Raw genomic sequence first — 23,346 nt, 5'->3', positions numbered from 1 at the left:
AAATGAATACATCTATTTGAGGGTCCTCGGTCAGATACGATTCCACTCCCTTTGATAACTTTGCTGTGCGTGTTTTGTATTGCAGCTTCAATTTTAATACCATGTAATGTTTCCCGCCATGAATGTTTCCTTTACTCTAGATGGCAGAGTCTACATATCCATTGTCTAAAAGAATCAAATCACCATTTGGGTATAAAAATCTAAACAAAAAGTGGTTTTGTTTGTGATTTATGGACCTAAATGATGGTCAAAGAAAGCTACACTATTCAATACCTTAATCAAAAGTTAGGCTTACTGATTCAACAGTTCACACAGTGTCAGCCATTGATACTGCCTTAAACTAATGTAAAAGTCATGAAATAACATACTGCTGTAGTAACTGATTTTATCCTTTGTGGGCATCTTTGAAACAAGATTTCTCAGAGTTCACTATACCTCTTGCTGACTGGTTCATTGACTTTTCTTTATGTTGCTTTAGGCATGAAGTATAGCAGAAGCCCAATTTTGACTCTTAACTGTCTGTTTGATTTTTTTTGGTACATATTTTTCATCTTGCATTCACATTGATTTTTTTTTATTCATGGTGCTTTTATAGTCATACCACAATCACTAAATTTTGTCCAAAGGTTTCTGTTGCACTGCCTACTTGGTATTTTTTTCTTTGCTTGATTGCCTCCTTAGCGATCAACATACTTCCAGCTTTAATATCATTTACAAAAATTGAGTCAGCTTTCACATGTACACTAATACTCATGTTTTCCTGTCTTCTTCAATTCATTGCTATTGAAATAATTACAGCTGCTTGGTTGACATGGAGTCTTGTTGAGTCTTTGCTTGTATGGTCAATGTTGACAAATTTGAGGGTAACTGATTTGATGAAAGATCATTGAACTAAAATGTTCACTTTATTTTTCTGTTATCATGTGCTGCCGGATCTTTTGAGCATTTAGAGAATTTTCTAATTTTTAATTTCAGTTTTCAGTACCTGCGGTATTTTGGATTGTATTGAAAATATCTTGTTGGCTATTATGTTGTCTGTGTACAGCTAGCACTGCGTTGGTTTTAAAGGCTGAAAACATTGATGCTGAGTCTAGATATTTTCTTGAAGCATCATCTGATCTTTCTTTATCGCATCCTGTCTGACAGCAAAATTGTCAAATCTAGAATTTTGCATTGTACCCTCAATCATTCCACCTGCTGCCAAAACCCTTATCCATATATTTAGTATGACAAGGATTGCTTGATTTAATACCCTGTCAAGAGCCTTCACATACTAAATTAAACAAGAAGTTTGCAATACCTGTACAATGTTATGCACCCATTTGCCAATTTGCAAAAAAAACTCAATTTTCCTTCTGTTGCAGTTTATTTCTCTCATCCTTCTTTTCAAGTTCAACTCTGATTTTCTCCCTGTCCAACTTGAAGAATCCTCTCCTTGTCTTTGTCCATGTCTTCCATTCTTCCAGCAGCAGAACTCAGTTTTTCGTTTAGTAAAGCCTTACCCTTAGGAGTTTTCCCCCCAACCATTTTGCCTTGTTATGTCTTTGCTTGTGTTTGAGAAGCTTAAACGTTTTGCCTCTTCTGGTTTCCCTTGGTTTTTCCCCTACCTACCCTTCACATCAAGTTTCATGACTCATTGTTTATTTTTGTTTTTGTCTTCTCCCAAAAATTGTAGCTTTGCCGTAGTTCAGAAATTATTGCAACCAAGATCAGTTCATTTCTTTCCCAAGAGCTGTGTAACAAATTTTGTGTGTGATATTCCCTTAGAGTGAGGTTGGCACTTGCTTGTGGAATCTTGTAATGTGGGGAGGCTGTTGCATTGATCATATTCTGCATAGGTGTACAGGAAGAATTTACGCATTCATAATTAACTTATTTGGTGTATTATGGACACTGCTTCCAAAAGCCACCAAGTCTCGAGTTGAGTCCTGAACCCAAAGGTTCTGATCAAGAACTATAGATGTTATCACTACAAAACAAGACTTCCCTATTTAGCAATTGTGGAACCTACTATAAGGTGGATTTTACAGGGCTTCATTTGCCTTGCCCCAGCTAGAAAAAATAATTAAGAGGCCTGCCAACAAGAAGTCAGCTGTTATGCAGCATTTTACATTGGAAACAACATTACTAATTAAAATATAGATTTCTGCCCCATTTGGGAGGAGTGGAAGACTCAATCAGTGACCACCCCAGATCTTCAGACAGCTCCTGAACAGGACATGATTGTGGAATCAGACTTCGTGATAAGTCTAGGATATTGGCCGGGCTTGATTTGCAGCCGTACCAGCAAGGTGGGATGAAGGATGATGCGGAGCTGGGTCTGAGGGGACGGATGGCAGAATTTTTTCTCAGTTGTTGAGGTGAAAGGAGTTAAACTGCTGCCAGCCATTGCTCACTCCTGCCAAGCTCCGCTCACAAATTTTAAAAAAAGAGTCCTTGTCTCATTTATGGGCCGTTATTTATTCGTCCTACAAACAAGATTACTGTATTCTTTTCTACTTTTATGTGACTAACATCATTGAGTATGTTAATTTCTCTGTTTTCTACTAGGGATTCATTATGTTCACAAATGGATCTAACTATAACTAAAGCAGATTCTGAGCAGCTTGCTCGAGCGATTGCAGAGGATCAATGTAATGAACTTGATCAGGAATTGAAGAAAGCAACAGCACGACATAAACAGGAGCAGAATGAGAAAGACAACACCATTATCTTAGTAAGCTAGACTATTTTACACAGAATTTTTTATAATGTCTAAGCTATTGCAATTGTATGCAAGAACAATAATTGTTTCTTTTAGTAAGTCTTTGTCATTAATAATATTTAACATTGCAACATTTCTTCTATTAAAAATATGTTTTTGTTTGTTGATATTTAGCTAGAGGAATCAAATAGAACCTTGACCAAAGATGTAGAAAACCTATCAAAGGAGAAAGCAGAACTCGATGAAAAACTGAGGTCTATGGGAGAAGGTATGGAATGGATCACATTATTATTAATTTTAAGTTGACTATTTTCTTTCAGCCAGTTATTGCTTATTATCTGTTGATGTGAATTGTATTTAGTAAACACGTGGTAATTTTAATATCAAGAAAAATATGAAGGGTAATAGATGATGGGTATTAATTGATGAAATTAACTGTCTGTGATCAGGGGCTGTGTCTTGTGGCACACTGATCGTGTCTCTACCTCTGAGCCAGGAGACTCCAGTTCAAGACCCGTCTATCCCAGGCATGTTTAATAACATTATTGAACAGATTGGTTTAGGGAAAAAAAAAGTCTGTATATCAATTTCAGCCAAGCCTGAATGTTGTCCAGATCTTGGTCTATGCAGGCACATACTGCTTCACTATATATGGAATTGCAAGTATTACGGGATATAACTTTATACTGTTGAGTGTTTTCAATCAAGTTTGGACTAAGGCTATAATTAGGTCTAGAGCTGAGTAGCCTTGTCAGAATCCAAACTGAGCATCACTGAGCACATCTTCCACTAGTTTGCTTCTGATTGACAATAGATGATGGGTCGTGGTTTATCAGATTAAAATTGTCCTGCTATTTATAGGCAGGGCATATTTGGGCAATTTTCATACAGCTGAGTAAATGCCAATGTTGCTGACATGTTGAAGTATTGAACAGTTTGTCCAAGGGTGCAGATAGTGTCAGAGTCCAGTTTTTTTTCTATTTTACTTCTGAGATGTTGTCAGGTTGCTATTTCCATTGCTTTCGTCATTTCTTGATATCAGATGGAGTGAATTGAGTTGTCAGAAGATTGCCATTTATGATGGCGGGTATCTCAGGCTCATTCATTCAACAGTTCTGAAGGGCATTACAAATGCTTCAGCCCTGATATTTGCATTGATAAACTTACTGATCTATCCCATCATTGGGTTCTTTTTTGGTTCGTTCTGCAGGTAGTGATTTAAGCAGAGCTTTGGTCTGATCCATTGATGCTGGCTTTGCTTAATTCTCTTTTTAAAGCATTCAAGCTAAACAACAGAAATATCATGTGATTTAGCTTCACCAAGTTTGCACCTCATTTTTACATTGGTACATGTCATGCTTTTCCGCATTCCTTTTGAATCAGGTTTGGTCCCTTGGCTTAAAAACAGTAAATGCTGGAAAGATGAGACAGGTCAGACGGCATCTGTAGAGAGAGCAACTGAAACGTTAGCTCTGTTTCTTTATCCACAGATGTTTGCCATCTGCTAAGTATTTCCAATATTCTGTTTGTATTTCAGATTTCCAGCAACCACAACTCTCTGCTATTTGAATAGGTCTTATCTTGATGTGATAATAAAAAGGGATATATAAGTTCATGAGGTTACCTGTTAGAGTTAAATACAATGTGTTGTTGCCAATGGTGTGCAATGTCTCATGGATGTCCAATTTCGAGCTGCTAGAACTGTTCTGAACCTAATCCATTTAACTCAATAGTCAAGTCAAACAGTGTGTTGGAATTTGAACTCATATCTCCGGAAGATTAAGCCTGGTTTATCGATTATCAGTTCAACATTATTACTGTTCTGTCATATACAACAGCCGTATTTTGACGAACTGAAAAGTTTTATCATTCTACATTGATAGATGGCCCAAATCTCTTGACTTCTACTCTGTAGAGACCATATTAATATTTATGCAATTGAAACTATATTAAAAGTAATGCAATTTTGAATGAAGAGTGTGTCGAGCTGGATGAACACAGCAGGCCAAGCAGCGTCAGAGGAGCAGGAAAGCTGACGTTTCAGGCCCAGACCTTCTTCAGAAATATGTCCATTTTCTTCAGCACATTTTTCCGAAGAAGAGTCTAGGCCTGAAATGTCAGCCTTCCTGCTCCTCTGATGCTGCTTGGCCTGCTGTCTTCATGCAGCTGTACGCCTTGTTATCTCAGATTGTCCAGTATCTGCAGCTCCTACCATCTCTGAAACAACTTGGAATGAAAATGTTTTTTTTCTGAATATTATATTAAAGATTCCAAAAAGTAAAATGCGTATGTTTCATCCTTGTGCTTCGCTGGCTGATGTATTTTTGCTTTCTGAGACTCAGTATAATGTGTATCAGTAACAAGTGATTTTCTCTTAAGTCTCCCATAGTACCAAATAGAAGTGTCTGTTAGGATGTGCCTAGAATCATAAGACTATAGGATATAGCTGCAGAATTAGGCCTTTCATTCCATTTAATCTGCTACACCATTTGATCATGGTTGGTATGTTTCTCAACTCCAATCTCTTGCCTTCTCCCCATAACTATTGATCTCCATACCAATCAAGAATCAGACTATCTCTGTCTTAAATACATTCAATGACTAGGCCTCCATAGCTGTGTGTCACAATGAGTTCCACAGTTTAACCACCCTCTGCCTGAAAAAATCTCTCCTTGTCCCTTCACACTGAGGCTGTGCCCCCAGGCTCTAGTCTCTCCTCCTGGTCCACGCTACCTACACCTCTCAGTATTCTTTAAGTTTCAATGCGATCCCCCTCCAACCCATCTTTCTAAACTGCCATTGAGAACAGACACAGAGTCCTCAATTGCTCTTCATATGACAAGCCTTCCATCCCTGGGATCATTCTTGTAAATCTCTCTGGATCCCCTTCTAGGCCTCAAAATCTTTCCATAGATATGGGGCCCAAAACTGCTCATAATATCCAAATATGGTCAGGCTAGAGCATAATGCAGCCTCAGCAGTACAACTTTGCTTTTGTATTCCAGCCCGCTTGGAATAAATGCTAACATTGCATTTGCTTTCCTAACTGCCAGCTGAACCTGCATGTTAACCTTAAGAGAATCCTGGACTAAAACTCACATGTCTCATTATGCTTCAGCTTTCCAAAGTCTTTCCCTGTTTAGAAAATAGTCTGTGTCTCTTTTTCCTACTAAAGTGCATAACCTCACACTTGGCTACATTGTATTCCCTCTGTCACTTCTTTGCCTGCTCTCCTAGCCTGTCCAAGTTCCACTGCAGCCTGCCTACTACTTCAACGTGATCTAGTCATCTTTGTATCATCTGCAAACTTGGCAGCAATGCCCTCAATTCCTTTGTCCAGATTGTTAATGTATAGCATGAATAGTTGTGGTCCCAATACGGGCCCCTGCGGAATTCCCACTAGTCACCGGCTGCCATCCTGGAAAAGACCCCTTTTTCACCCCCACACTTTGTCTACTGCCAGTCAGCTAATCCTCTATCGAGCCAGTACCTTGCCCCTTACATCATGAACTCTAATCTTATTTAGCAGCCTCCTGGGCAGCACCTTTCACAGGCTTTCTGGGAATCCAAATAGATCATGTCCACTGGGACAAAGGGGACTCCTTTGTCTAACTTGCTGATTACCTCCTCAAAGAATTCTTGACGAAGCCTTGCTGACTCGACCCCATTTTAGTATTCACTTCCAGATACTCTGCAATTTCATCCTTAATAATGGACTCTAAAATCTTACCAATGACAATGGTCAGGCTAATTGACCTGTAGTTTCCACCTTCTACTTCCCTCTTCTGCCTCCCTCCCTTCTTAACCAGAGGTGTCACATGATCCATTTTCCAGTCCCCTGGGACTCTCCCTGACTCCAGTGATTCTTGAAAAATCACCACCAATGCCTCAAATTTCTGCTCAGCTAGCTCCTTCAGAACTCTGAGATGTAGTCTATCTTGTCTGGGTGATTTATCTACCTTCAGAACAATCAGCTTCTCCAGTGCCTTCTGCTTAATAATGACAAAACCTTTAGCTTTCATTACAATAAAATTTGATTGCTCTTTATTGTGCATACTGAAATTCATTTTGGATTCTTTGTTTAAAGAAAATAGTATATAAATGAATAATAGCAACAAAAGAACGAAAAGAGATCCAACTTTAAAGTATTTATTAAAAACTATGCCAATGCAATAAAATAATCAGTCAGTGAGTCTCACCCTGTTTACAAGTCCATACGTTAATTTCCTGTTAAGGGCAGAAATGAGTTCAGTAACTAATTTGTCCTGCATCGGACAGCTTGAAGTGGGGGATTGTCATTATTCATGGCATTCTTTGCTCTCATCAAAGTACTTCAAGGGCTGATTTTGTCAAAAAATATCTTCTCATCAAATACCCTTCCTGCCTGGTTCGCTTTCCTAAAATAATAGTCCCCTCCAAAAAGGATAACACTCAACCACAGCCAAATGAAAGTGTTTCATAATTATAAGATGTACTGAAAAGGGTTTTTTGAGACTGTTGAATTATAAGTGTTCCTTGGCCACCACATCTGTATACTATTTCCATCAGTTCAACTTATAATCTCGTTTGTCACCTAAATGTTCATAACTGTTTCAATGTCCACATCGTGAATCTTTGCAGGAATGATATTATTGACTAGTTTTTTTTTAAAAATACAATGACTGGTGCATTTGAGATAACAAGGTGTAGAGCTGGATGAACACAGGCCAGGCAGCATCAGAGGAGCAGGAAAGCTGATGTTTCAGATCTGGACCCTTCTTCAGAAATGGAAACTATCATCCAATTGCTATCGTTAGAAAGAAAGTGGTGATCTAAAATGGGAGAGTAGAAATAAATATGAAGTTTTTTTTTCAAAAAGCTTAACTGGTTACATGGAATGAAAAGCGGAAGAAAGCTTCAACTTGGGTAGCGCAAACAAGGCTACCTAATCTATGGTAGATCAAATGGATCGAAATCAGACCAAAACAACCCATTAATTCATAAAGTTGATAGACAAGATGTAAGTGATCAATATGTGGAAGAAGACCCAAAAGACTCTTAGACTCAATGTGCTTGAGACACTTCTTTGCTCTTGTTACAAGAGTCAGTAGTCTATCAGCTCAAGAGCCTGTGACTTAGCAACTGGGGAAATGATATCCCTGGACTAGTTATCCAGAACCCCAGGCTAATGTTCTGAGGACATGGGTTCAATTTCCATCGTGACTAGTGAAATTTCAATTCAGTTTTCGAAAACAAAATATGAAATTAATAAGCTAATTTAATGGCAATGATATAACTGCTGTTGACTGTTATTTTTTTAAAAATCCAACTGGTTAAATAATATCCTTTAGGGAAGGAAATCGTATATCCTTTGGTGGCTCTTGCATGTGACTCCAGAACCACAGCAATATGGTTATCTCATAACTGTCCTTTGGGCTATAAATGTTGGCCTAGCCAGTGACCCCAATATCCAATGAACAGAAAACAAAATGGTGGCTGATGTCCAACAATAAGGAACAGTTGCATGTCAAACAATTTCTGAAAGAACAGAATGAGGAATTTCTTAATAATTTTTCTATTGATGTGATCTGGACATTGTGTTCCATGGATTCACTCACTTGAATTGTTTCTGTCTCTTCCATTTATTGATAGTAACACAAAATCTTTCTTATTTTGAACTTCAGTGCTGAGGAAGGGTCACTGGGCCAAAACATTAACTCTGATTTCTCTCCACAGATGCTACCAGATCTGCTGAGATTTTCCAGCAATTTCTGTTAATGTTTCTGATTTCCAGCATCAACACTTCTTTTGGCTTTTTTTTACTTCTAATCCTTCTAGTTCACTAAGTAAAGTCTGCTGCAGAATCACACATTCCTTAAGGTCATCATTTTCAAACCCACTAAAAAATTTCATTCGGAACATTAGGAGGATAATCTGTGGACAAAAAGGTATAAGTTATATTTTTAATTGAGAAGCCTGATATTTTATTCCTCCGTTCCTCCAGGGAAAATCTCTCATTTCTTAGGGTAGTTGAGGTGGAGAAGGGTTGCACTTAAATATTTGTGAGAGCAAATGGAGAGAGGATTTTTTGTTGCGTCCTATCGTAACATGGCTTGAGAACTCTCATCAACTGCTGTTACAACTTATTTATATTGTATCATTATCACAATGAAGTACGCAATTCACAGGAGCATTATAAAACCAAGTTATGATACTGAGTTACGTAGCTTCCTATATTTGGTTAGATGGCTGAAAGCCTGTTCAAAGAGGGACTTTAGTGTTAGAGAAGAAGAAAGTGCATGAAAGAAATTTCATTCAGTTCTAACTCCATTTACAAATTTACCGATGACACCGCTGTAGTGGGTCGGATCTCAAATAATAAGTGCGGTAAAGAGATGGACAGCTTGATGAGTTTCTGTAAAGACAACATTTTCTCCCTCAATTTCACCAGAACGAAGGAGTCAGTTATTGATTTCAGGAAGCACAGTGGAGGACATGCCCCTGCCTGTATCACTGGGCCTGAGGTGGAGATGGTCAAGAGCTTGAAGTTCCTGGGAATAAATATAAGCAACAATCTGTTCTTGTCCATCAACATCGATGCTGCAGTCAAGAAAGCACACCAATGCCTCTGCTTCCTCAGAAAACTAAGGAAAGTCAGCATGTCCACAATAACTCTTGCCACTTGTTATATATGCACTATAGAAAGCATCCTATCCAGATGCATCACAGCTTGGTATGGCAACTGCTCTGCCCAAGATTGCAGAAGATCACAGAATTGTGAATGCAGCACAGTCCATCATGAAAGCCAGCCTTTCTTCCAACAACACCATCTATACTTGCTGCCTCAGGAAAGCAGCAAACATAATCAATGACCCCTCCCACCCCAGTTATACTGTCTTCCACCCTCTTTTGTCAGTCAGAAGATACAAAACTTTGAAAACACTTACCATTAACATAGATTAAAGACCAGCTTTTTCCCTGCTGTTATCAGGCTTTTGAACAGACGTCTCATATAATCTTTCTCTGCATTTTCTCTGCTGTAACATCGTATTCTGCAGTCTGTCCTATTACCTTGATATACGTATGTAAGGGATGATTTTGTCTGTATAGCGTGTGAACAATATTTTTCATTGTATCTCAGTACATGTGACAATGATAAATCAAATCAAAGTAGGTTAGTGAGCACAGAGCTAACAGAAGTAGAGAAAAAGTTGGCGTGAGATGACATTTAAGACATTTAGAATTTAGATGATCACCATCTTGAACTCCAAACTATTTGAATGCAAATTATTACAATGCTGTAAATCTGTTAAACTGTAATAAATAAGCATTCAGAGCAGAGGAAGATGCATGGAAAGACATGAAGAGCAGGATATGCGGTTTGGCTTTTGAATTTTTTAGCAAGGATCTGCCTTTGTTGTTACAAACTTGTTTGATCCTCTCTTTTGTTAAACTATGTTCCTCATACAGATCGAGTAAAAATGCTCACTACTATAAACTTTTTTAGACTCACAGAAGAGGAGGGATGAAGACCTAAATAACATGAAAACCCATTATGAAAAGATAATTAACCAAGAACGTACACTGAAAACACAAGTAGGTTTTTAAAAGCTCCCCCAACTATACAAAACTATGTTCTAGTACAGTTTTTGAATGATTTATATTGATTAACTTTCATGCATGTTTCTATATGTTTGCCTCAATCAGGCTGTTAATAAACTTGCTGAGATTATGAACCGAAAAGATATAAAAGTGGATCGAAAGAAAGCAAACACAGCAGATGTCCGGAAAAAAGAAAAGGAAAACAAAAAATTGCAACTGGAATTGAACCAAGAGAGAGAGAAATACAGTCATATGGTTGTGAAGTATCAGAAGGACCTAAATGAAATGCAGGCAGTAAGAAACTTTTACATGGATGTGTTGACTGTCTTTATATTGATAAATAATCTAGTTAAATTTGGGTATAGCACACATCTATTTTGATTTCATATTCTCATTGTGTTCAAACACTCCTCCAGTGGTAGCACTGCAGTGACTCTACTTGGGAGGAATTTGATGACAACATGACAGGTTTGCATAGATGGTTTCTATTAGAAATATGTATGTTCGAATTCTATCATAGACATTTACAAAAAGTGCATAATGAATGACTTCAAAATGGGCACCTGTTTTGTCCATGCATTCCTGATCTCACATTCCTGAATTTGAGATGAAGGCTGTGTATAGTAAAATAGTGTGGACTGCACGGCAGCAAATTCAATATCAAACCAGTTAAGGTAGAAATATGTTCCAAGCCTTGCAGAATGTGGCCAGAAAGTGTTGCGAGTTGCTCAGATAATTCCGGGCTATATTTTGATGTAAGTGATCAGGAACTGTGCAGAGCGCTGTTTAAATGCCATTTCATAGTGTTAATAGTCAAATGCTGTTTTCATTTCCATAATTTTTAGGGAATAAGTAATGCCATGATGCAGAGTTTTATTATTTATAGCCCTGAGATTGTGATTTATAGTTCCTTGTAGTCACTTCTTAAATCATCAATAACCAATTTAGTTGATGTAGGAGAAATATATTTGACGAAAGTGTTTTTAACTGAAAATAACATCAAATTTCTACTATTATTCTGAGATATCTAATTTTTTCTCTTATTTTGACTGTTTTGTCTCAATATTACAGCAATTAGCAGAGGAATCTAACCTTCGTACAGAGCTTCAAATGCAACTTGATAGTAAGGACAGTGATCTTGAGCAACTTCGTTCTAAGCTTCAAGATCTCCAACTTCGTATGGATAGTACAAGTGTATCCAGTTTACAGACTGAGGATTTGGATGGAAATGTAACTGGTAAGATTGACTCATACTTAATAGTTTTGGCCAAAGTATATTGTTTGATTTAAACTTATTTTGCCACCCAGGTTGACAGGGCTGTTAAGAAGGCATACAGTGTTTTAGCTTTTATTAATAGAGGGATCAAGTTCCGGAACCAAGAGGTTATGGTTAAGCTGTACAAAACTCTGGCGCGGCCGCACTTGGAGTATTGTGTACAGTTCTGGTCACCACATTATAAGAAGGATGTGGAAGCTTTGGAAAGGGTGCAGAGGAGATTTACTAGGATGTTGCCTGGTATGGAGGGAAGGTCTTACGAGGAAAGGCTGAGGGACTTGAGGCTGTTTTCATTAGAGAGAAGAAGGTTGAGAGGTGACTTAATTGAAACATATAAAATAATCAGAGGGTTAGATAGGGTGGATAGGGAGAGCCTTTTTCCTCGGATGGTGACGGCGAGCATGAGGGGGCATAGCTTTAAATTGAGGGGTGAAAGATATAGGACAGATGTCAGAGGTAGTTTCTTTACACAGAGAGTAGTAAGGGAATGGAACGCTTTGCCTGCAACGGTAGTAGATTCGGCAACTTTAGGTACATTTAAGTCATCATTGGATAAGCATATGGACACGCATGGAATAGTGTAGGTCAGATGGGCTTGAGATCGGTATGACAGGTCGGCACAACATCGAGGGCCTGTACTGTGCTGTAATGTTTTATGTTCTACGTTCTATGAAAACTGAAAAATAGTTTGTGATTGTATGGTAAAGTGGGTTCACTTTTCAAAAAAAAGTCATCAAAATTTAGGTAGTTTTCTCAAATGTGAATTTAGCTCTAAACTTGCAAGCATTACCATCCATTATTCATTTTTTTCCCCCGAGTTGTTCTTGCTTAAGAATATGGGCTGGCCAAGTGAAAGAGGGTCAGGTGGTTCAATGGATTAGTGCGTTATTGTTTCATTTTTGGAACCATAATTTCAGTTCAGACCAGGAAAAATGTCTTCCTTGGCTGGTGGTTTTCAAATCCCAAATAAAGTTAGTTTGGACAATTCTGACATAACCTGATTAGTAGCAAATATTTAAAAAATGGTTACATTCCAGCACATTTAACATTTAATTTAGTGGATAAAATATTGGTTGGTGAAACAAGTAAAAAATTGATATATACATAAACAGGTGGATCTTCTAGTTTCAGTCAAATATTTTGGGGGGGAGAAAAGAGAGAACTTTAGTCTGAAGCTAACAGTTGTATTTGACCTAAACAATATTTAGGGCTAACTCTACACATTCACGAGTGAAAGTGATTGATTCTAAAGCAATATCACCCCACCTTGAAGCATGACATGTACTTGAATGTTGACAAAAGAAGAGACGAAATCAAGTAAGTCCTATCTTCCAGTTCTCCTTAGATAGGGGAAGGTGTTACAGTACTGAAGAAATACAAATATTGCTCCTTAGTTCAAAACAGAATGTAAGCCTAAATTCACCAACAATAGGCCAGTTATTATAACCTTTGTGATGGGAAATGATAATCCAGGTCAAAATTAACTGATGCTTAAGTAAGTGTAGAATAATTGGAAACATCCAGCACAGATACGTTAAAGGTGAATTTAACCAACTTGATTGAGATTTTTGATGAGGATAATGTGGTCTATATGCTGCTCCAAAAGATTTCATAAAGTACTATATAACAGGCTTGTGTACAAAGTTGAAACTCATGCAATAGAAGCAACAACAACAGCATGGTTGTGAAGTTGATTCAATGATAGAAGTAATGGTAAATAATTATTTTTCAGACTGGCGGAATGTATAGAGTAAGCATCCCCAGACATCGGTAGAGTCATACAGCATGGAAACAGGTCCTTTGGCCCATATGCCATGAACCCTTTCCTATTCATGTACCTGTACCCGTCTAAATGTCTTTTACAAGCACCACGGCATTTCTTGATGTATATTAAAGACTTAGCCCTAATTACACAACTTCAAAATTTGTAAATGACATAAATTGAAAGTACTGTCAGCCATGAGGACAATAGCAAGACTTGAAGAAAACTTTGTGGAAGAATAAGTAGACATGGACTAGATTAAATTTAATGTAGAGAAGTGCGAAGTGATGCATTTTGTTATGAAGAACAAGAGGCAATTGAATATAAAGGATATAATGATAAACGGGATACAGGAACAGAGACATCTAGAGGTACTTGTTCACAAATGTTCAAAGCAGAAGAACAGTTTGAGGAAGTATTCAGCTGAAGACTAAAGTTCTGTCTTTTTACCCAAAATATTTGACTGAAACTAGAAGATACAGTTCTTTAATTGTATATCAATTTCTTTACTTGCTTCACCAGCCAAATGTTGAAAGCAGAAGGACAGGTTGAGAAAGTAGTTTAAAAGCCTTATATGATCCTGAATCTTATAAAATGAAACATGGGGCCAGATTTTCATGTCAAACCAACTCCCAGCTTTGGAAATTCACATCATCTTCTCACCCAACTCTAGCCACATTTATGTTCTAAAGAAACATGGACAAAACAAGAGTGGGTTTTGTGGCTCACAAACTTATAGATTGAGAAGAGTTTCAGTGTGGAAATGCTAGTACAAAGCCAGTTCTGTTCTCAGACATCAGCACAGCTTTCCACATTTTTCTTGTGACCTCCTGCTCTCACCCTCGTTCACCTGTGTCATTATGGTCCATTCCCCTATGCCCCCCCCCCCATTCTTCTTGCATATCCATTCCCCTTCAATAGCCTCATATATTATCTAAAGCCATTCACCTAGTCTCCACTGAATAGACCTTGAGAACATTATAATATTAATAGGACATATTTGACACAGATATGAAAACCTCAAATCCCTGATCATCTAATACAGCTGTCACTCAAACACACAACCTTTAGTACTGAAAATATTCCAGATCGATTGTAAAAATGTCAATTCAGTTGCAGAAGCAATCAAGCATCTAATCATAAATAACGTGGAATATATGAATAACCTTTGAAAGCCGTCAATCAAACCATGTGAAAACACACCCCTGTAAAGTAAAGTGCTTTAGAAGTTTTTGAAAATCAGCCAAGCATTCATGATGGGCTCAGCTCTTAAAACAAATCATGATAGCTGCAGATAATGTAGCCTGTTGAAAAAATGAACAGATGGCTCTTTGTTTTCCAGGCTATACTAAATAGATTTTCATTAAAGGATATCAGGAGTAGGGATAACTTCTTTTTTCCAAAGTAAGACACTACAGACGTTTAAATCACTAACTGACCTTAATATTCGCACTCCCAACCATTGTTTTCTATATTTTGAATGCATTTTATGGATCGTTAAGGAGAAATCTGACAGAACAGTGTCACAAGCTTTTTCATTTTTATTCCAAACAAGCTTTTACTGTCTTTGAGAAGAATTAAACAAAGCAAACTCTTTTCTCTTAACACTAGTTTTTAAGTACTTAGACTAATCACTTGATTCCACCTTTTGGTTTATCCTAACCCTGAAGAAATCCCTTGTACATTATATCAGTCTAGGAGGTTTATTCACTTCTTTGTCAGTTAACCATAAGTAACCAAAAATAAGTTCTCTAGAATTCTTTTTCATACTCTTCAGCATTTGGCCCATATCCCTCTAAACCCTTTCTATTCATATATCCATCCAAATGCCTTTTAAATGTTTTAATTGTACTAGCTTCTAACACCTCCTCTGGAAGCTCATTCCATACACGCACCACCCTCTGCATGAAAAAGTTGTCTCTTTGGTCCGTTTTAAATCTTTCCCCTTTCACCTTAAGCCTATGCCCACTAGTTTTGGACTCCCCCCACCCCAGGGAAAAGATTTTGTCTGTTTACCCTATCAATACCCCTCATGATTTTATGAACCTCTATAAGGTCACCCTTCAGCCTCCAGTGCTCCAGGAAAAATAGCCCCAGCTTATTCAGCCGCTTGAACAGAAGTAACTTGTAGGACAATGGAGATCCAGTAAAATTGCTCTCATTGAAGTTTTTACTGTCTCACTGGGTTGAATTGCTGCCTTCTGTGCTGTAACCATTCCATGGTTGTGTAAAAAATATGAAAGAAGAATTAAAATTGTTGCATCTGTAATCATCTCTATGATACTGTTCCAGTTTTGCTTTTCTGCTGACAAGTATTCTTATTGTTACTGATACTTGATTTTAAATGCACAATTTGTACTGACATTGTCATACTCAGGTACTGATTTGCTCACATTACTCGTTTGTACATTAAAAATCCATTTCTTTAAGGGTTATTTTTATTAAAACTCTGACAGAAAATAATGTTCTAGTTTCTTTTTATGGAAATGCCTTTTTATTCTTTGTGCCTAGTTGGGTGTTCCTCTTGCAACACATGTCTTATCTATCTTTTTCCAGTGAGTAAATTGAAAGCTTCGTTCTATTTGCACTTTCTGCATGCTGGCTGACATTTGATATCTGACTCTATTTGTACCTAATTAAGTTGCTGTGATGTTTAAGGAACAGCATTCCTTTTTGTCCATCCATAGAGTTGATTGATGAACTACACAGTTAATCAAAAGAAGGTTTTAACATTTATTTAGAACACACACAGATACAACAAGAAACAGTCATTAGTATTCCCATTTACCATCATTTTCAAATGACCATTCAAGACTAAGAAATGCTTATGAAGTTCAGAAAGGACTAATGACTAAATAAGTCTAAAGTAATGCATTAATCCTTTGACATTCAGACTTAAAAAAAGTTCTACGTTTTACTATATATGATCAAAATACTTATCGAATTTACATACAGAGCATGATAAAGTAAAAGTAGGGAAATTTTACTAATTTCCCGTAGCATTATAATTTCCTTATTTTTTGCTGTAATGCAGAACCACCACTGTAGTTTTCAGAGTTCATCTTGTTCAAAGGATGCTGTCTTTTAAACCTTTTAAAATATCAAATTTTAATAGCATTATTGTAGAAGTATTGAATGCAGCTTGGCATGTTTTTTTGTGGACAATCATTGTTGCTTTAATCTTATGCAAGCGAATTGCCTCCAGTTTTCAACATGTTTATCACAACTTTGAAATATTCAAAAAATCATGATATTTTGTAGGAAAATATGATTGTAAGGTTCAGAAAAGACTGCTCACATCTCGATAAGATGTTTTCGTGAACTGAACTATGATGATTTTCTACTTATCATATACATGCTGTCCCTTGGTGACACCATCACTTTGCACAGATATACTGAGGGCACAGTACCTCACTACCATAGTATCTTTGTTATCAGACTGTTTGTTCAATGCTCAAAAGTTTCTTTTTCCCAAGTAAAAATTAGGTATACAGAAGACATCATATCCTAGACCCAGCACAAAGTTACTTCTCTCACCACTAGTTCTGATGTCAACCCTGCCATTATCTTTATTAAGCTACTGCGCCCTGAGCATCGTAGTTGACCTTGAATTGAGCTCCTGACCTCATAGTCTGTCCACCGCAATGATTGTCAACTTCCATTCCTGCTGTTGCTTATGTTCTGCTAATAATTCATAAACTTCAGCTCATCCAAAACTCAACTGCCAATATCTTCACACCTGCTCACCCATTTCCCCTGTAATCACGAATCTATGTTGGCTTCAGGACCACCAAAACATAATTTTTAAAATCCCTCCATAACTTCACCTTTACTATTGTTGTAATCATCCCGCTCTACAACACAAAAAAGCTTGCAATTCTCCAATTCTGCCCTCGTGATCTTTTAACTTGGTTTCTAAAGATTTACATTTGAAGCAACTGATTTCAAAGTACCTGTTTTAAAGAGTCCTTCAGGCTCTGTGTATATTCTATCAGTCTTTTTTTAATAATAGCTACCACTCTATTTACTGTGGATTGTGTAAAGGAATATTTTAACTAATTTTCAACGTATAGTACATTAATGACAGGAATTGATTGACTCTTGATTGTTAGCATTTAACATATATTAATAGTTTAGTTGGTGACATTTGCTTCAGTGTTTGAAAACTATGCAAATGAAGTGAAATCTTTGAGATCAATTTACTTTGGGCAGGAACAGTAAATGCACTTAAATTGGAATCTGTCATTCATGTTAAGAAAGGTCAAGTGAAATGTACTTGTTTTCATTATAGCAATAATGTCTACCTTTGATTTTATTTGAAGTAATTTGAGAGTGTAAAGCGAAGTACTGTGAATTCTAGAAATCAGAAATAAAAACAAATTTCTGGGCAACTCAGCAGAATCTGTGGAGAGAGAAACAGTTAGCATTTTGAGTTTGAAATGGCTCTTCTTCAGAACTGGTTTTAATATTAAGAATTGCTACAGTTGGTTCTTTTTAGTAACTTAATTTGTGAATGAGTGCACATTCTCAAATTGTGATATAATGTTAAATAAAAAGAAAATATCCCGTTGCATACATAGGACTGAGGTCTTGCACATCTGTACAGTTCTTACTACTTGCGTGATGTTACTTTATTAGGAATAGACTTGGTTGGATAGAGGCCAGGCTGCAAGTCATTGTATCCAAGTGCTTCCTGGACCTTACTGGAGCCTATACATTGTTTGTTCTACATGACAAATATCCTACAGATTTTTTTTTGCTATGTCTGTGTTGTAGTAGTTTACTTCAGTTTTGAGATTATTGCATAGTAATGTATATATGAACAGGGAACAAGAGTAGGTCACTTTGTCCTTGGAGGCTGCTCCGCCATTCAGTAAGGTCAGAGCTGACCTGATATTGAACTTAAGTCTACATTCCTGTATATTCTTGATAATCTTTCATCTCTTTAGTAATCAAGGGAATATTAACTTGCTTGAAGAAACGAAAGGTGGATGAGCCTGGAAGTGTTGTTCTTTGCCTCATTGTTAAGAAAACTTGACCGCTTCCAAAACCTCTGTCAAGAAGATCCAGAGGCAAAAAGAGGCCAAAATATGGCAGGGAATCAAGGCAGTCTGTAAGATTCTACATCAACAGCCTCCTTTCACAGACCCCGAGAAAACACTAAAGAATGCCCTGAAATGTCAACAGGTCTGACCTTGGCTGCCAAGAATAACACATCCTGGGGCTCATTTGTCTTTATGTGGCAAAGCTAAGAGGTTTTCATGAATGTTTCCCACTTTGGGCATAGGCTATAAAAAGAGCATTACTAATGTAAGCAAGCTTCCCTTGCAGTCAGTTCTGTGTCCAAGAGCTGACATTTCAAGATCCACATAACCAGTGTGGGAGTGCAGGTACAGTCATGCTGATTAAACAGCTTTACAAACTGAACCCACTAAACTGGCTATTGCGATACAAATTGCCCAGTGGTGTATTCTGCATTCACAATACTGCTGACCAAAAACTTAAGAATTTCTTCCAGCTACTTGGATTCGGTGATGCATTCATTAAGAAGGTTTGGCATTACCTTATTCCATTACAGGTAGAGGTCAGGACGTCCGCAACAGGGGAAAAGAAAAACGAAAAACTTGCATTTATGTATTCTTTATCAGTATCTCAAAGTACTTAATAGCCACTTTTGAAGTGTGTTCATTTTTCAAATAAGACCGTAAGACGTTGGAACAAAAGAGGCCATTCTGCCCTTTGAGTCTGCTCTGTTATTCAGTGAGATCGTGGCTGATTTAAATTGTTAACTCCACTTTCCTGACATTTCCACAGAACCCTTGATTTTCTTTTGGATTAAAACTCTGCCTGTCTCCGCCTTGAATATATTTAATGAACAAGCTCCAACAGCTCTCTGTAATAAAGAATTCCATGGATTTGCATATGGATGTACATGGAATAGTGTAGGTTAGATGGGCTTCAGATCAGTATGACAGGTCAGCACAACGTCGAGGGCCGAAGGGCCTGTGCTGTGCTGTAATGTTCTATGTTCTATGATTTACTACCCTATGAGAGAAAATATCCTCATCATCTCTGTCTTAACTGTGTGACAGAATATTCTGAAATTATGAATGTTGGCCCTTGACCATTCTCTATTCTTCCTGCCAAAGTTCTTAACCTCACATTACCCAATATTATTTTCTACCTGCTGAGATTTTCCCTGCCCACTCAATTTAATCTGTCTCCTTCCCTCTGCAGACTCATTGTACCAGCCTCACCACTTGCCTTCCCATCTATTTTTATGTCATCCATAAATTTAGCTGTAGTGCATTCACTTTCCTCAATAAGTCATTAAAATTGTGGCCGCAGCACTGATCCCTTTGGCATACCACTAGTATGGGTTGCCATCCTGAAACTACCCCGAAATCCCATTACTTAAAAATGAAAACTGGCAGCCAATTAATGCTCAGTCAGCACCACAAATGGTGGTATTGTTAATGACTAGTTAATTAGACAATATTGCTGGCAGACCAGGCTGCACTTAGCCTTAAAGGTAACGTCAGCAAATTGTTGCATACAGTTTGAATTTTGAACCCAGACTTCAACTTTCATAATTTTTAATAACCTTTTAAGATATCTCTTGACCTTATCTCTTAATCCTAATAGTTTAAGAAGGGAACAAAGAAATATTACTGGCAGCCCAAGTGTGAGATCTGTGTCATTTCTGTAATTCTATATGGCAAGACCAAAGATGGTGATGTGGTTTTCACAAGCAGAGTTACTTTTAAAGTGTATTTATTCACTTCAACCTATTTTTGAAATTAGAAACCAGGATGGAGGGCTGGTTATCAATACCAAACAGGGCAAACATCAAAAGATATGGATGGAAAAAACAGGTACGAAACTTGTTCCTTTTAAATTTCAAAGATGTACAATGCACTGTTGACAAAATGTTTTTAATGTAGATCTAACTAACAACATCTGGTTCAAAATATAAATAGAGTAATAAATCTGCAAATATTCATGAGAAAGTGAAATGATAGTTACTCTGAGAGTTTAGAGTTCTGTGAGAGCCAGTGATTTTCTTTTTTCTTTAGCGCTGATGGGTTGTTAACTCTATTAGATGTCAGTTGCACTCAAACAAATTTTCAAATGACTTGTTCTTTTATAGACTTGATTATCTATTTTTTTTTACAATAGAATTGGTCCTAGGGTTGTCAAAACCATCAGATTTAAATTTAATTGGTTTTTAATCTTGAAGTGCCTGGTTTAAATTAATTGACTGATTTTCAAGATGCTTGCCTTAATAACAAAATGAACCACTGCCTGAGTTGCTAACCACACAGTCTTTTGATACAATGTTTTAAATTCAGGAGATCTCTGTGCACTGCATATTTGTTTTAATCTCCAAGCCTAGAAAAAAACACATCATCTTTTAAAGGGACCACACACTTGCCCCCACTATCATGTTATAAACATCAAATTCGAACATCCTATCTTCCAATCCACAAACATTCCTCCCAACTTCGCAACAGGAGAATGCGACCATGCAGCTACTTGACCAGCTGCACTGCTCATTTAGGCTCTTAGCTGCTCTGCAATTTAATTTAATATTTCTTCCTCAGCACCATGTCCTGGGAGCATTTTTCGGTACTGGCAGAGTCTCTTGCTGCTTCCGACCTCTTTGCAATTTTATGTGTGGCAGGCAAGGTCAGTGATGGTTACCTGCTCTCGCCACAGTCAAGGCACTTAAGTGGTAAAGAAGAGGTGTTCATGGCAGGATGCAAGCCCAGCAGATCAGTCTGCTCTGACCTTGGGCAAGAGGGAGAAGTTCCTCCTTCACCATTGGGCAGAGATGCTTTCAAAGTTGGCCCTCCCACAGCAGTGTGAGGGGTGGAAGTTCAGTCTCAAATGGGACTGCTGGGATGTGCCTTGCCAATTTTTCAGGTGGCAAGGTGGGACATTCCATTATCTGATAATTCTTGCTTTGATATCCTTATCTAACCAAAATGTATTAATCTTATTCTTGAAGGCTCAAATTGACCTCATGTCCACAAACATTTTGGCAGAGTTCCCCGCTGGCACAATTGTCTGTGTGAAAATTTACTTCCTGATTTTGCTCCTGCATGGTCTGGCTCTAACGTTTGAGTGTGTCTTCTTGTCTGTGATACCTTAAGCAAGGGAATAGTATCTCTGTCTCTACCTTATCAATTTCCTATCATCAGTTTAAAAACCTTGATCAATCTCTTAAGTCGAAGTGAATACAAGCCTAGACATACTCCAGGAGTTATTGTATTGACCCTGTTATGTGTCTGTTTCTAAAAAGTAACATATCCTCCAAAAAGGTAGTGTCCATTTTTGAACTTCATACCCCAGATGAAGTGTGGCAAGGCTATATACAGCCAAAATGATCATTTTCACTTTTACATTTCCAGCTTCCTCAAAATAAGACCAAACTGTATTAGTTTTTTCAATTTATTTTTGTACCTACCAATAGTTTTTAATGATATATTATCCCTGAACTCCATAGATTAAATTACAAGGACAGATCACCCAAGCTAGGGTTGTATTCCCTGAAGATTAAGTGACTTTCTCGAAGTTTTTCAGATATTAAGGGAATCAAAAGGGTAACAGAGAGAAATTATTTCGGCTGATTTGGAAGTCTAAGATGAGAGGACCTTGTTGAAACATTAGAACCAGGCTCTTTCAGAAGTGAAGCCATGAAAATTTTCTATTTGAGACGTTGCAGAAGTTTGGAACTGATTTCTACAAGAGAAGCCATGTTATGATGATATTGTCACTGGACTTGTAATGCAGAGGGCCAGGATAATGTTCTGGGGACATAGGTTCAAATTCCATCTTGACAAATGGCAAAATTTGCATTCAATAAAATCTGCAGTTAAAAGCTGGTCTAATGTCAAATCTGTTGACTATCATAAATACACATCTGGTTTACAGTCCTTTAGAGAAGGAGATCTGCCAGCTTTTTCTGGTTTATCCAAAATCTAGTTGATTCTTAACTGCCCTCTGAAGTAACCACTCAGCTCAAAGGCAATTGGAGATGGGCAAGAAAAGTAGGCCTTGCTAGTATACCCACATCCCATGAAGGAATTTTAAAATTAACTGTTCTGCTAAATAAAGGCAATGGGGCTAAAGAGTGAAATTAAGCCACCTGACATTGAATGACAGGACAGTTTAAAAGAATAACGTGGCAGCTTTCTGTTCCATTGTGAACTTAAATTCCCAAATTTCTTGTCTCTCTGTAATTCCTGGTTTTACACCATTTAGACATTCTGGTTTACCTGTTTGTGTGTCCAAGCTCACATTTGTCCCATTCAATTCAAAGTTTTGCCAGCAAACACAGCTCATCTTGATAATCAGACCTCAAAGATTTTGTTTATAACATTGATCATGTACATAAGAAAACTTCAGTTTGGACGGTCGGATTGTGCTGACCAGGGTGGTGACTCTTTTTTCTTGGATTTTTGCTAACGAATAGAAATTTTTTAAAAAATCTTTTGTATATCTTTATAAAATGTTGTTCACAATGTTCATTGTAATGCCAAACTTTTCTTTTATCAAAGTATGTCGTGGTCAGCAGCAGAAAGATACTATTTTACAATGATGAATTGAATAAAGAGCAATCAAATCCATCCATGGTACTGGATATCGAGTAAGTACAACCTTTTTAATACTGAGGATGTTGCAGACAAAAGACATAACAAATAGGGGATGCAAAGTGTAACACGTAATTGGATGAGAAACTTGTTTGAATTAGAAATTGGAGGATACTGATTGGAGGCATAATGTCTGACTGGGAGGTGGAGGGGTGGACACTGCTTGAAACAAATTCTAGTAGGGGTACTTTTCTTGTTTCACATAATGGGAATGGCAGCAAAGAGGAAATGTTACTTGACAAGTAATGCAGGGGTCTGACCTAATGCTGTGGAGACATGAGTTCAAATCTTAATGTGGTAGCAGATGTAATCTAAATTCAGTTAGATTTAGTACACCTTTGTAATTACGACCATAAAACTTGAGGAT

General features: G+C 37.4%; 1 protein-coding gene across 3 annotated transcripts in view; it reads left to right on the top strand.

Annotated features, from left to right (window-relative positions):
• The window catches only part of rock1 (Rho-associated, coiled-coil containing protein kinase 1), a 214,406-nt gene that overhangs the window by 172,260 nt on the left and 18,800 nt on the right, over positions 1-23,346 (top strand). For 2 of the 3 annotated variants that reach the window (XM_048529564.2, XM_048529565.2), the window contains exons 23-29: positions 2,551-2,716; positions 2,879-2,972; positions 10,191-10,279; positions 10,391-10,579; positions 11,357-11,522; positions 20,128-20,198; positions 22,887-22,975. In XM_048529564.2, coding sequence (XP_048385521.1) covers positions 2,551-2,716; positions 2,879-2,972; positions 10,191-10,279; positions 10,391-10,579; positions 11,357-11,522; positions 20,128-20,198; positions 22,887-22,975 — 864 coding nt within the window. Of the gene's footprint in view, positions 1-2,550; positions 2,717-2,878; positions 2,973-10,190; positions 10,280-10,390; positions 10,580-11,356; positions 11,523-15,834; positions 15,945-20,127; positions 20,199-22,886; positions 22,976-23,346 lie in introns of those variants that run through there. The other variant, XM_059646086.1, reaches the window with a different exon arrangement.

Source organism: Stegostoma tigrinum, chromosome 5 (assembly GCF_030684315.1).
Source record: "Stegostoma tigrinum isolate sSteTig4 chromosome 5, sSteTig4.hap1, whole genome shotgun sequence".
Taxonomy (NCBI): domain Eukaryota; kingdom Metazoa; phylum Chordata; class Chondrichthyes; order Orectolobiformes; family Stegostomatidae; genus Stegostoma; species Stegostoma tigrinum.
Note: the sequence above shows the minus strand (reverse complement) of the source record. Positions and strands in the feature narration are given on the sequence as shown.